A 14,956-nucleotide genomic window follows, 5' to 3' on the forward strand; every position below is an offset into this window, starting at 1 on the left:
GATATTCTTAGACCACTTCATTACTATTTACAAATTATTTATTACTATTCACAGATTATCTGAGATACTTTAGTATCCAAATAGAATCAGATTAATTATATTTAGATTTGAATCTCTAAAATCCTAACTTTTACAAATTAGACTACCATTATGATGAGTTAATTACAAACCTTCTCAATTATTAAATGATAACAATCTCTAATATGGGATTTTGAGATGATTTCTTTGATGTTATAATTTCCAAGTGGAGGAGATGGTGGAGCATATCAAATTGAGGAGGCAAGTCCACATCCAAACCATCTAAAAATTGACCAATTAATTAGGTTGATTTCGATTGTCTATGCGCATCGGGGCCTACCTCGGAGTAGTAGGTAGTGTCACGAGTAACGACGACTACGTTTTGATGCTGGCGTGGTCAAAACTCTTAAAACCACATGGGAGTTCGAGTCCTACGTACCATTATACGTACATACCTGATACTTGATAGGCAACGTATATATATGTCTTCCACGTAAAACTTCTTATTTTATATATGGGCGTATACATATAATTTTGTTTATAAAATTTATCTTATTAGTTTTTTTTAAAAAATTCAAATTTTAAGTTTTAAATTTTATAATTTTTAGCATATCAAATAATGTTATGATCTAAGGGTTTAACCAAATTTATATCTAACAGTTTTAGAGTTTTTGGATCAATAGTTTGATCTTTAACAATTGGTATTAAAGCAGCGACCACGTCACAAGCTCAAGCCACAGAGGGGACGATCTATAAACTGGATTAAAATGTCTTGGTACTATGTATGAGTATATGTTAAGTCATTGAATACTGATAGATGAATAAAGCCACCAAAAAGGAAAGGACTACCATCAGATTAGTGTCGATAGAGTTGGCCACCATAGATGTTAGATTTAGAAGCGTGGTGGAATGTTATGATCCTAGGGATTAAAGGTTTAACCAAATTTGTATCCAACAGTCCTAAGGCTTTTGGATCAATAATTAGGTCTTTAATAAATAACTGACATGTAGAAAAATAAATTTTAATTTTATAAATTTTTCTTTAAGTACATTTAAAATTTTCCTTTATATATAATTATAATGTATTATACACTTATTATAGAGATGGGAATATCAAGTATTTAATTATTAAATTTACCCTCCATCCATACTCATACTCTCATACTTGAAACCTCAATTAAAGGAACCAATAATAATATTACATTGCAAGGAAATGTGGCCCATACGAGAGAATTGTACTGTTTTGTGTAACTTGTTACATTTTTTACGTCTATCTTACGTTATGAAATTACTTATATATATATATATTATATATATATATATTTCATCAGATAATATTATATGTGCATGTGCATTATTTCGATCATTACTAATGGTTAGATCGTATGTTTTTTCTCTAACGAGGGGAAAAGTAATATTGCAATTTCGAGTCTCTATAAATATTCTCTATTTGAGTGAAAGAAAAACAAAAATTTGAGATATGAATCTAATCATCACGAATATCTAGTCATAAAATGATTATATAAAAATAATATTATAAATTGACGTGATTTGATGTAACTTGTCAGATTGTAGAGTTATATATTTTTATTGTAAAGTAAATCTGACGGATCGTATTAAACTATTTTAATTTGTGAGATTATTTTTTTTTATAATTTTTTTTGTAATTATAGGACTGCTCTAAAAAATAACATAATAAAAAAAAGAAAAAGATAGATGTCTATGAACATTGTACAGCAAATTCGGCAAAAATGATAATTTGAAAAGAGGGAAAGATATACAAATCTCCCTCAAATTAACTACTATAAAATATGCAATTACCATTCAAACTATCAATTTGGAATCACCCCGACAAGTTGTGACGTTACTGATGTACCTTTTTTCCCTTTAAAAGGGCAAAATTACCCCTAAGGCACATAAAAAGACAAATTACCATATTAAATAAAAAGATACTTTTGACAGAAAATAATTATTTTATAAAATATCAATTTTATTCCATTAGTTTTTTCTTTTTTTAATTTTTTTTCTGTTCTGAAAAAATATCATATTCTATAATTTAATAACTAAAAAACTAATTTTTGAAAATTCGTTCTTTTTTTTCTATTTCTTAATTTCTCATGAATTCATTTTTAATTTTTTATGTTTTTATTATCTATATCAATTAAGGCCTGTGTGAGACTTTTATTCCGGGTGTGTTCGGTTAGTGAGGTGATCATCTCATACTACCTCACTACTATCAATTACTATTTATAAATTATTTATTATTTTTTTATTATTATTAATTATTTTTTTATTAATATTCATAAATTATCTGAAATCACCTTAATACTTAAACGTAACCTTAAAGTGTGATAGCTAAGCTGATAATTTTAAAAAATAGAATACAATTAAAGTTATTGTTCGAGAGGGTTTATGAATATTATTGCTTCAAGATATATATATATATATATATATATATATTTTTTTTTTTTTTTTTTCTGAAAGGAAACATAGTAAATTTAATTAATAATCATTAAAGGAAAGGCAAAATAACTCTCCTCCATTCTGATCTCATCCTCTTCACTCTCTAAATATAGCTTACTTAGCCAAAACACGTGCTTGACATCCCTTTTCACGTATATCAATGAAAATGTAATTTTCTTTTTGTCAAGTAATTTTTCCGGCTTCTAGTGTTTTTTGTTTTTTCATTTTCCACCTGCTGGCCTCAAGACAATCATATACGCACCTAGATATACGAAGTTCCTCACTCCCTTACGTAGATTCTCCTCAAAGCAACCTTAATTCTCTGCCCAAAGAGCTCTCTCTCTCTCTCTCTCACAAAAGAAGTGTTCGGGGAATCAGTTCCGAAATACTCAGAGACTCAGCTCCCCCTCCTCAACGATAACCTCTCCAAAATCTATCTTTCACACATACACACACGCTCAGGTTCACAAGCATGTCTGTGACTGTGATTCGAAGAGCTCTTTCTTTATTGTCTCTTTGTGTCTTCCTTCTCACCATCTCAACCCTCACGACCCCATCGACTTCGGCCACGGACACCTTCGTCTTTGGTGGGTGCTCTCCGCTAAAGTACACGCCCGGTTCGCCCTACGAGAACAACGTCAACTCGATCCTCACCGCCCTGGTCAACTCAGCCATGTTCACCGCCTATAACAACTTCACTACTCTCGGCTCCAACCCTCAAGACACGGTCTACGGCCTCTTCCAATGCCGCGGAGACCTCCAGGGCAATGACTGCGCCCGCTGCATCGCTCGCTCGGTGAGTCAACTCGGTACCCTTTGCCTCAACTCGTGCGGTGGAGCGTTGCAGCTTGAAGGTTGTTTCGTCAAGTATGATAACACCACCTTCTTGGGGGTGGAGGACAAGACGGTGGTGGTCAAGAAATGTGGGCCGGCGTTTGGATACGACTCCGACGCGTTGACCCGGAGAGATGCTGCGCTGGCGTACTTGGGGACCGGCGACGGTGGGCCCTACAACACGTACCGGACGAGTTACTCGGGGAATGTCCAGGGCGTGGCGCAGTGCGTGGGGGACTTGAGTCCGAGCGAGTGCCAGGATTGCCTAGGGAACGCGATCGGACTGCTGAAGACCGAGTGTGGCACCGCGGCGTGGGGCGACATGTTCTTGGCCAAGTGTTACGTGCGCTACCTAGAAGGCGGCGTCCGCTCGCACGCCAGAAAGGGTAAGCGGTTTCGCCACCCGGGTTGTTGGTTTCTCATTTTTGGTTCTTTTTTCTGTTCTTTACACCAAAATTATAGTAGATTTTAACGACTTTTTTTGGCCGTAAAACCCTCTTGGGTAATTTTGAATTTATCCTTCACTTCATTGAAGTGTAAAATCACCACTTGATCTGTGTAATTTCTGATTTTCACATTTATTTTCTCCTTGTTTCTATGTGTGTGTGTTTATCATCAAGACTCTGGGAGACAGCAATTAAGCTGCTGGCTGTCTTGTGTCAAATTAATGAGTTCGTTTGATCTAACTAGTATAATGAGAATGCCCACCTACTCTGCAATCAACATTCCCCTGCTTTGCTCAGGGAGCAGGTTGAGGAATCTAGGCATGTTCAGATGGCTGAATGATTGTTTCGAATTAATTTATTATTCTTGGAATACTGGCTTTGCTTTTTCCGATGGTGATTCGGGCGTTTGTAGCTTAGAACAATTGACTACTTTGTATTTCATCGCATAAAAAGCTTTTTGATAAAAAAAACTCGAAATCTTATTGCATATCATGATGTTCTTATTAACATATATTTGTCTATTGTCATGCCATGAGATGATGAGAGGATAATGAGTAGAATTACTCCTCGACTAGACTAAGTTTCTCTAGTGTCTCGTTAGTAACTGAGAAAGAATCCGATGCTGTTGGTCCAAATCAATGCGTTTATGTTCTCTATGTTTGAAACTTTTGAGGTAAAGCAAAAGAGAGAGGGAAAAAAAAAGAAAACACAACCAAAACAGAGCCATTCACTTGAATTGCTGAAAGAATTACAGCAACATCCCAATTCAATGAAAAGCCTGCCCTTAAGTTTAGTTGATTGAAACACAACTTGGTGTCATTGCATCATTTCTTTTAAGCTGAAAATGTTGTGTTCAAGGCCAAGGTCAACACTTTCTCAAATTACTGTAATTATGAGTGGCTTTATAATTATAATTGTGATTAATTCTAATTTTTTTGACATTCTTGAATGATGTATAGATGATGATAATGACACTAATGATGAGTTGGACAAGACGCTTGCAATTATAATCGGAGGCATAGCAGTGGTTGCATTGCTCATACTCTTCCTTTCCTTCTTAAGTAGGCTCTCCGAAAAAGGAAAAGGTATATACAAACATTCTCTCCTCTCTTCTTTTCTTCCTTTCCTGGCCATTGTTCTCTCTCATGTTTGACCATTTTGTTCTTTCTGCTACACAAAATCTCTTTTGCAGGAGGGAAGTAAATTATAAACTGGGGGATAGTGTCTCTGGAGCTGAATCCTATCTATCGACCCTGTTTCCTTTGGTAAATAATTTGGCTTTTAGGTGGTTCTTTCGCCTCTCTTTTCTTCGTTGGTCCCTACCCTTTTTTTTTTTTCTTTATCTTCTAAAGAATACCTGTGAGGGTAGATATAAAAGATGTCAATGGAAAAGTGCACCTTGAAACAAGGGAAAAAGAAAAAGGTTGCAATAAGAAGAAAAAGCTCAAAGATTCCCCGCACTCCCCCAATCCCACTTGACAATGTTAGCAGCTTGCCTGCTAATGTTTATAAACGAACAATTTAGTGAAAAGTGCACCATGATGTTGTAGATGGTGCCTTTGTTGGGTGTGTTATATATCAGAGTGCTTTTGCTTTAATCCCATCCAAAATTAAAGATATTTGTTAGATTTCTTGTCACCTCAATGTTCAGTTTGTTTTGTAATTTGTGTTTTTGGCTGTTCATTTGTGTTAGCTCATATTATTAATATATATATAGATACATTGCTCTTGATTTCTGCTTAATGACAGATGAAGACTACAAAAAGCTTTTTAGGAGTACAAATGAGTTGGCTCTTTTTCAAGATGTTTTTCACTGATTATCTTTCAACTTGAATAATAATATTCTTGTGCTTACACTTGACTCCAATTTGGAAGATTTGTGTACTTGGTAGATAGATTTTCTTGCTTTTCAACCAAATCAAAAACTCCTTTCTGGGTCCTATCTGCCAAATAGTTCTTATATCCAAGAACAATTTCTTTGAATACATATTATATAGAGATGTTTAATCTATGCAGAAATCTTGTTCCTATTGAGCAACGCCATATAATTTTACGTTAAATGTCCATAAATTTAAAATAATTTGAAAGGCCATGTTAATAAATATTATGCAATTAAAACTTGAGCAGTGCTACCCGTAAGTCTCACACTCTGCACACTGACTTAAAAATGTCATTTTACCTTTTTATTTTATTTTACTTACAAACATATCTAGAATCACTTTCATTACGTGGTTAAAAAAGTAAAATGACATATTTTTAAGTAGGTGTGCAGGATGTGAGACTTATATTTGTTTAGAATTTTTTTTTAAATTTTAATCATTTGAGATTCTTTTCCTTCTTCTGTATATAATTCTTTCGAAAAAATTTTCTTATCAGCTACTATTCACTATCCCACATCCTATGAAAAAAAAAATTGTAAGTATGGGAAGTGAAAGTGAATAGTGACTGATGAGTAGAACTCCTAACTCTTTTATCTTCTTTTCACTATATATAATTTATTATTGGGTTTTGCATCAATAACCAACTAAAGGAACATTTGTAATGGATTTAACACTAAATAATTAGGATCATAATCTATTCCATTCCGTGTAGAATCTTCCCTCCCATCCATTATCCCTTGTCTTTTGGTTTTGGAATCGGCATCACACCCTACTGCTTTAATATATTACCTCTTCTTATCTGAATAATGATTAAAAAATTTACTCAGGGTGTCTATGAGGGCCCCTCCCCTGCATTATCCAAGTGTTATTATATATGAAAACCTCATAGTTTAAATTAAGGAAATGGGCAATAAATAAAACTAAGGAAAGTGACAAGAGGCATGGCAAATCGAACGGGGGCAGGCATGCATTTGTGTCAAATTCTACGAGATGTTCAAGTTTCAATCATTCATAATGTGTCCGTTTACCTTATATTAATTTAATTCCAATATTTAAGACTTTTTTAAGAGGGTTAGGTAGGCTTTTGTTGAAGATTCAAGGATTTCAATCCCATCAACGAGTCGTTTATTCAAATAAGGAAAGAAAAAGAGAGAGAGAAAAAAAAATAGAGAGACTCGGGCTTCATTTTCATAATTCTTCTTAATTCATCTCATATTATTTAATAACTACAATTTTTTTAAATTTTTACATAAAATAAAATAAACAGTTCAATTTTTTCAAATCTCAAAATAAAAATAATATTAAAAAAAATATTCTAATAATATTTTATTCAACTTTTAATTTTAATCTTAACTTATTTTATTTCATATCATTTATGAAAATAAACGAGACCTCCAACATCTCAAATAAAAGCATCTCAATTAGGTTGATCAAATTCTTATACACGTAACATTCGAGGTGACCATGTAGAAATACGTGTTAAAGAAAGAAAAATATTTTAATTATAAAAAAATTATATAGAAATAAATTTTGATATGATATAATTAAAAATATTTTTATTATAAAATATATTTAAAGTATTATATAAAATTATATTTATTAATCAATTTATTTTTATAGATTTTTTTGTATTTAAGAAGTAGCATTTCTGTTCATGTTTTCTTTAACTTGGATCTATGAAATTCATTTCATTTCCACGTCTTACATCACAAAAAGTAGCATCCATCCATAAAGAACAAAATGTCCAACTTTTAAGATCACGGAACAATTTCAATTTGAGTATTTAATGGTCACATTTCCCAAAATATGCTTTCAAAGGAAATACCTAACTTTTAACACCTCTCTCTACCTTGTTATCTTTGACTACTTTACACACACAGTGATATTGCTTTGTTATTCGTCTAAGATATACCAATTGCCATATGCTTACCCTAATAAATTACAGCGATATTCTCACTAAAGTCAATCTCACGGGGTTTTAATTCTAACTTATCTCCCCTACAAATCAAGCTTTTTCAAAATTTCATGTATTTGACTTTGAATATAGGCTATAATGTCATTGGCGGTTATAATTTCGACATCCAATTAATTTGACTACTCCTAAAGTCGAATACATAACTTAGTGTTATATCTTTCGACATTTATTGAAAAAAAAATTATTCTTGTCAGTTACTATTCATCACGCATACTCTACACCCTATAAAAAACGTTATACCTTATAAAAAAAAACACTCTCATACTCTATGAAAAACACCCTCACACCCTATAAAAAAAATTATAAATATGAAGTGTGAGAGTGAATAGTAATTGATGCATAGTAAATCCCTTATTGAAACGTGAGAAGACATTAGATGTTAATAATAAGAGAAATTATAGTACTTTCCACTTTTCATCGCCAAACTACAACGTATTTCTCATTTGCACCCTAAATTGCAAAAAGTTTCAACTTATATCCTAAGTATCAATAGGCTTCACTTTACTCCCTAGCTCTACTCAAATATGATCATAATTAGGATTGTGTTACGAGATTAGATCTTAATTAAATATGTAAATTAAAAAAAATATGTGTACTTTTATATATAGTTCAAATTGATATTCTTATAAATTTTATAATGCAAAGCGAAGAATGGGTTATAGATTATGGGAAAATGTGAAACTACCCCAAAAGTTTAGACAAATAAATAAAGGAAAAAGTTGGCATGGTATGATTCTTGCTCTTGTAACCAGCTTCAAAATACACGTATTATATAAAGTCTTAGCGCTTTTCCATCATTTCTTTTTTTGTCCAAATTCAATGTTATTTTGAAGAGCGAATTAGTAAACAAGAGAGTTGCTTTAATTCAACATAATGACAACATCCAAAAGGGTAAAAAGGCTTAGCTTTCTATGGCCTTTTTTACTCCAAAGAGATAAAGGAATATTGCACTAAAATATGGCTTTGCTTTAATGCAACATGACATCGCAGCCAACAGTGACTTTTTTTATCTTCATGATTTTAAAAAAGTACATGCGTCGATATAGGTAGGAAGCTTCCTCTAAGAATTATCTTTTGTGTAAGTTGTAAAGAAAGTAAGGCAAAGTTGGTGACATGTAAGAGTACAAGACCAAGAAAATAATGTCGGCAAGTTAGTGGGTAGGTTACTTAATTATCTGCGTGTTCCTCGTCTTCTGGTTGTTGAAGATACAGCATTTCGGGCAGGTCAATGGATAATAATTAAATGGTAATTTGGATGACTCCAGGTTTACTACCCTCATTTGCTACCTTCGAGCAGATTTATTATCCTCGTTTATTTTCGCAGATGAGATGAGTTAAATTAAGATTAAAGTAAAAAAATTAAATAAAATATTATTAAAATATATTTTTTTAATAATAAGATAAGATAAGATGAGATAAATTGAAAAAATTTATAAAAACAAACCAAGAAGAAGATCTCCTTTTCAAAATTATACAAAGCCATGATTCCAAGTCACCCGTTCGACTAACCGCTCTAAGTAAATCCCAAAGGCCCAAACAATATAAGCATGTGTGATGTTTTTCACTTGGGCTGGGTCTAAATAAAAAACCCACGAACCCCGTCAAAACCTACTCTGCTAATTTATGTTGGAATAGAGTGATTATTAGGTTATTAAGGATATAACATTCTCGTCCTATTATATCATCATATGTAATTAAAACTTATTTTGGTTCTTTTGAAGTACTATAACCAAATTGATACTCAGATGATGCCGTATCGTTAAACTCGTCAATATAATCACTAATTTTCAAGCATGCATTTCTCGAGTTTTTATCTGAATTATAGAATTTAAAGTACTAGAAAATAGATAGATATTAATATTTTATTATTAACTTTTCCCCTTCTAAGCTTGGAGGATTCAAGAGGAGTTATCTTTACCAGTATTTAGATTAGGAAGTACTTGAACCAAACCAAGAGAATATGAAACATATTCTCTAAAAATATGGCATGAAACGGCTTCAATATTGTCGTTGCGTGGAAAGCATGATCTGAGACAACTTCGCCATTTGTGGGCCATCAATCATATGGTGAGAAAACTTAACTCATCTCAATCTAATTATTGATAGGATCTATTATTTTTTTAACTTTTCATAAAAAAGTTAAACTCATCTCAACTTACTTCATATATTTTAACCTAAAAAGTTATATCTATTTCAACTTAAAAAAATTAAACTCATCTTAACTTTACAAAGTTAAACACATCTCAATAGGACCCATAAAATATTCCTATTCACAATTCAATTCATTTTATCTCAACATTCAAATGTAGCCTTCATATTTTTGCACCTTTTACTTTTGCTTATAAAAGGCATCTTCTCGGAGAAGTACTGAACTGTATTATTTTTCTAAAGAAAGGTTTGGATATTGAGTTGAGATAAAAGTTAAATAAAATATTATTAGAATATTATTATTGTCTTAAAGTTTGAAAAAATTGAATTGTTTATTATATTTTACATAAAAATTTAAAAAAATTATAATAATTAGATGAAATGAGTTGAGGAGCTTTTGTATCCAAACCGAGCCTAAGAATCTTAAGACAGGGAGATCATAATCAAAGTTAGAAACCTGCAAAGAGAGTTCTACAACATGTATACAGTTGTTTCTTAGGCTTGAAAGCCTTCAAGAATATTTCCAAATACGTTGAGATTCTAGTCCTTTTAAGGACGCCTTTAATATTTCAACTTAAAAGAAAATCTGCACATTCCTCCCTTCACATACATCCGTCCAAATCTTGCCCTCGTTATCCTCACGAAAAAGAACCTAAGAAAAATCAAGCTTCTGACAAAATGAAACAGCTTTAGTAAAGGAATCATTGGCTCAAGAATTGCAACTATATATAGGTAAAGAATGTGTTTCAATTAGGTAACTCAAATGAAGATACTTTTAATAGCTATTCCCATAGCCATTCCAAACCTATAACTCAATTCAATGAAAATCTTGGTATTTGTCTTCAGAACTACACGGCCAGGCCAGTTAACCAGCTTGTTACTTTCTTTCCTTTTACTTCATTTTATATATAAGGTATAGAAGACTTGTTATTATTTGGCATGGGCAGAGGTACCAATTTATCTATCTTAATTCCTTTGAATTGGAAGAGTTTCCAGCTCAATGTTAGGTGCATCAACTTCTATATATATTAATAGGTTTATCCAGAAGAAGCAATAACACACCTTCTTCTGATACGGCAACATATCAGCAGCCTGATTAGTGGCCTCTTTAGACTGATCATTAACCTTAGCATGCAATAGGATTAGCAACATCCTTTCTTGGTTTAGGAACTCATAAATAGTCAACCCTATCAACTTCTTCACAACAAAGTTATGTAATGTTTCACACAAAGTCATCATGTCCTTACATCTTATACACCTTACAATTGTTGGAAACATTTTCAAAATATTTATATATTATATATTTATTATTATTGATATTTTGAGATTTATTTTAGAAGTTATGAATTTTGCTGAAAAGAGAGAAATTATGGAAAGTTTATAAAATATGGCTTATGGTTATAATAAATTCGGTCTATATATATTAACAGCCAATGGCAATGAACTTGAAGTGATGGTGGTTGTGGCCAAAGAACCCACCGATATTGCAGTTATCATAATATGGATGGGTATTAGATCAAAGACTGCCACTTCCTAAAATGAAGGATTGAGGAAATGCAGGAAAACACTTGAACTGGAGTGATTAGTCGCCCAACATTCCTTGCCCTTAAGATAGGCAGAAGAAAGAGGACAAGAGCGGAGACATGGATCTCGCAGAAGCAAAAGCCCAAAGAGAAGGAGGAAAATGCAAAGGAACCCAGTGAGAACCCAATGAGAACCCCTTGCCAAAATCCAAACAGGAATAGCGCACCCCTGGGTGAAATCCGGACAATCGCAGGGGGATTCGTCGAAGGTGGTTTGACATCTTCCAACATAAAGGCATGCGCTCAGAAAGTGAGGTATGAAGAAGTCTTCAACGTCAATTGACCAACGAAGCAAGCAAGCACTCAAAAAACCACTGCCATCTCTTTTAATGATGATGACTGCTTCAGGATGGTCTACTTGCATGACGATGCACTGGTGGTAACAATGTTAATCGCCAATTTCACCACTCAAAGAATATTGATAGACAATGGAAGTTCGGCCAACATCCTCTTCTGAGATGCATTCGTGAAGATGAGCATTGACCAAAGCCAACTACACCCATCACCGACACCATTGAAGGGGTTCTCAAGAGAAACGGTACAACCGATAGACTCCATTGCATTACCTATTTCCGCAAGAACAAGCCCATGTACATCCACCACAATGATGAATGTCTTGGTAGTTAAGACTCACTCCTTATACAATATCATAATCGGGCGACCAACCTTGAACAACCTAAAAGCCATCACCTCCACATACCACCTAAAGATAAAATTCCCAATGGAGGCATGCATTCAAGAAGAATGAGGCAACATGTTCTGGTACGAGAATGTTATGTGCAAGAACTCAAAAATGGGGAGAAGGATGTGCTAGCAGAGTCATCCAAGCCTGATGAATGGTTGCCAACCTCACCTCCTGCACTCATCAAGCGTGAGGTTGGAAATTGGGATGAGAGAAACTTGAAGCAAGGCAAATTCAATTAGTGTCTCGAACTTGTTGCCTTGGACAAAATTTTCCCAGACTCAACAATATCGAACATCGCATATGCGTACATCCAAAAGCAAAGAAAGTCCAGCAAAAATGAAGGAGTTTTAGCACCAAAAAGTAAGTGGCGATAATGGAAGAGGTTGAATGCATCTTAGCTACGGGGTTCAGTAGGGAATTCCACTACCCAGAGTGGATCTCCAATGTAGTACTAGTTAAAAAATCAAATGGCAAGTAGAGAATGTGCATTGATTTCACCAACTTGAACAAAGCGTGGCCGAATGATAGTTTTCCCCTACCTTGTATCAATCTGATTGTAAATTCAATGGCATGCCATCGAATACAGAGTTTCATGGACACCTACTCCGGATATAACCAGATCTGGATGAGCCAAGGCAACCAAGAAAATACTCCCTTCATCACAAATTGAGGGTTATATTGCTATCAAGCATAATGCCCTTTGGACTAAAGAGTGACACTGCAACATACCGGAGGTGAGTGAACTGTATGTTCAAAGAACAAATCAGCCAAAATATAGAAGTCTATGTAGATAACTTGCTTGTTAAGAGCAAAAAACCTGAGCAACATATAGAAGACTTACGGGAAGCCTTTGACGTCCAATATAAGATAAAGGTCAACCCAACAAAGTGTGCCTTCGGCTTGGGATCCGCAAGTTCATTGGTTTCATGGTATCAGAAAGAGGGATTGAAGCTAACTCGGAGAAGATCTAGGCGGTCATCAACATGAAATCTCCTAAGAACTTGAACGATGAACAAAAATTAAAGAGGAGAGTAACGGCACTCAACATGTTCGTGTCTACATATAAGTGTCTGTCATTCTTTCAGGTGCTGTAAAACATCCATGATTGGGACGAGGAATGTGAAAAGGCATTCATTCAACTTAAGGAATATCTATCAAATCCTTATGTGTTGAGCCAAACTAAACAAGGAGAAACCCTATACTTGTACATGTCGGCTACACCGGAGGTTGTGTTGACCACTCTAGTACGAGAAAAGGAAAAAGTACAAAGATTAATCTACTATACAAGCCAAGCTCTGAGAGGAGCTAAAACTAGATACCCATAAATCGAGTTGCTAACATTCGCACTGGTGGTAGCTGCTCGCCAACTAAGACCATATTTTCAAGCACATCCAATAAAGGTCTTAATAGAAACACCCTTCAAGAAGATACTGCAATGGCCAGATACATCTAGTCACATGGTGAATTGGTTGGTCGAGCTAAGTGAATTTGACATCGATTACCTTCCCCGATCCGTTTTAAAAAGGACAGGTGTTAGTAGATTTTGTAGTGGAACTCGCCAATTTTCTTGAAGAAGTACAGACAACATCTGTCAGGAATTCCTGGTAAGTCTACTTCTGTGGCTCCTCCTACCACACTGGCGCAGGGGGGGAGGGTTGTGTATATAGTATCAGACTCTGGAGAAGAGATGTACTACGTGGTGAGACTCGAGTTCAAAACGACCAACAATGAAGAAAAATATGAGGCTTTACTAGCAAGACTTGCAATGGCAAAGCACCAGGAGCAAAAAAAGTCGATGTAAAAGTGGACTCTCAAGTGGTGGTCAACCAAGTGATAGGAGAATACCTAACAAAGGGCAAGAAGCTTAAGAAGTATCTGCGATGAGTATGGGAGAAGCATGACTGCTTCCAATACTTCCGCATTAGCCAAATACCCAGAAAGACAACTGGAAGGCAGACAAATTGGCACCAGCCACATCGAACATGGATGAATCGACTCTACCCTGGATAGTAACAACTAGAACTCTAGAAACCCCAGCCATCGAACTTGAAGTCTTGGAGGTGAGATCAAGAACTCCGCTCGACGTTACCACGTTTCTATCTACCATGGAGCTCTCGACATGTGAAAAATAGAGCAACTCGACTAACCTTGATAAATAGGGTGTTATATAAATGAGGCTTCTCCACACCCCTCTTGAGATGCATCTCACTAGAAGAAACTCAGTCTGTAGACTAACCTTGAAAAATACACGAATGAGTGTGTAGGAATCACTCGGGCGGAAGAGTGGGCTATTAGTGGTCATGCACCCTTAATGTCACGGAAGAGTTCATTAGAAAATGTGCGAAGTGACAGCTACATGCACCAATGCTACATTGCCCGCTTGAAGAACTAACATTGATCACATCGCCATGGCCTTCCGTGCAGTGGGGGGGGGGTCGACATCGTTGGTCCTATGCCCCCAAGAAAAGTTTATCATCCTCACCGTGGATTATTTCACAAAATTGCTGGAAGTAGAGGCCTTAGCTACAATCACGACCAGTAGCATCACTAGATTCCTATAGAAAGTTGTTGGATGCCAATTCGATATACCACAAAGCAACAATTCAATTCCAACCATTATAGTGAGTGGTGTGTTGAACTAGGAATTAAGGTTAAATACTCCTCTTAATGACACCCCCAAGCCAATGAGCAAGTTGAGGCGACTAACAAAACATTATTGGGTATCCTAAAGAAGAAACTGATGAACAAGTGGGGAGCTTGGGCTGAGAAACTTCCAGGGGTCTTATGGGCATATAGAACAACCGCCAAAACTCCAAGGGGAGAAACCCCTTTTGCCTCGACTTATAGAAGTGAAGTAGTGGTACCAGTAAAAGTGGGAATGCCAAGCTACAGAGTCTACCACTTTGACAAAAAGCGAAACAACC

At 34.9% G+C, this 14,956-nt stretch overlaps 1 protein-coding gene across 1 annotated transcript; it reads left to right on the plus strand.

Annotated features, from left to right (window-relative positions):
• The first annotated feature begins 2,747 nt into the window (after positions 1-2,747).
• Positions 2,748-5,424, plus strand: LOC121255641 (plasmodesmata-located protein 6-like). The gene is made up of 3 exons (XM_041156058.1): positions 2,748-3,701; positions 4,721-4,846; positions 4,954-5,424. Exons 1-3 carry the CDS (start codon positions 2,954-2,956, stop codon positions 4,962-4,964), a joined length of 885 nt encoding a protein of 294 aa, XP_041011992.1. The 5' UTR covers positions 2,748-2,953; the 3' UTR covers positions 4,965-5,424.
• The last annotated feature ends 9,532 nt before the right edge of the window (positions 5,425-14,956 follow it).

The sequence above is a fragment of the Juglans microcarpa x Juglans regia genome, chromosome 3D, assembly GCF_004785595.1.
Source record: "Juglans microcarpa x Juglans regia isolate MS1-56 chromosome 3D, Jm3101_v1.0, whole genome shotgun sequence".
NCBI classification, from domain to species: Eukaryota; Viridiplantae; Streptophyta; class Magnoliopsida; order Fagales; family Juglandaceae; genus Juglans; species Juglans microcarpa x Juglans regia.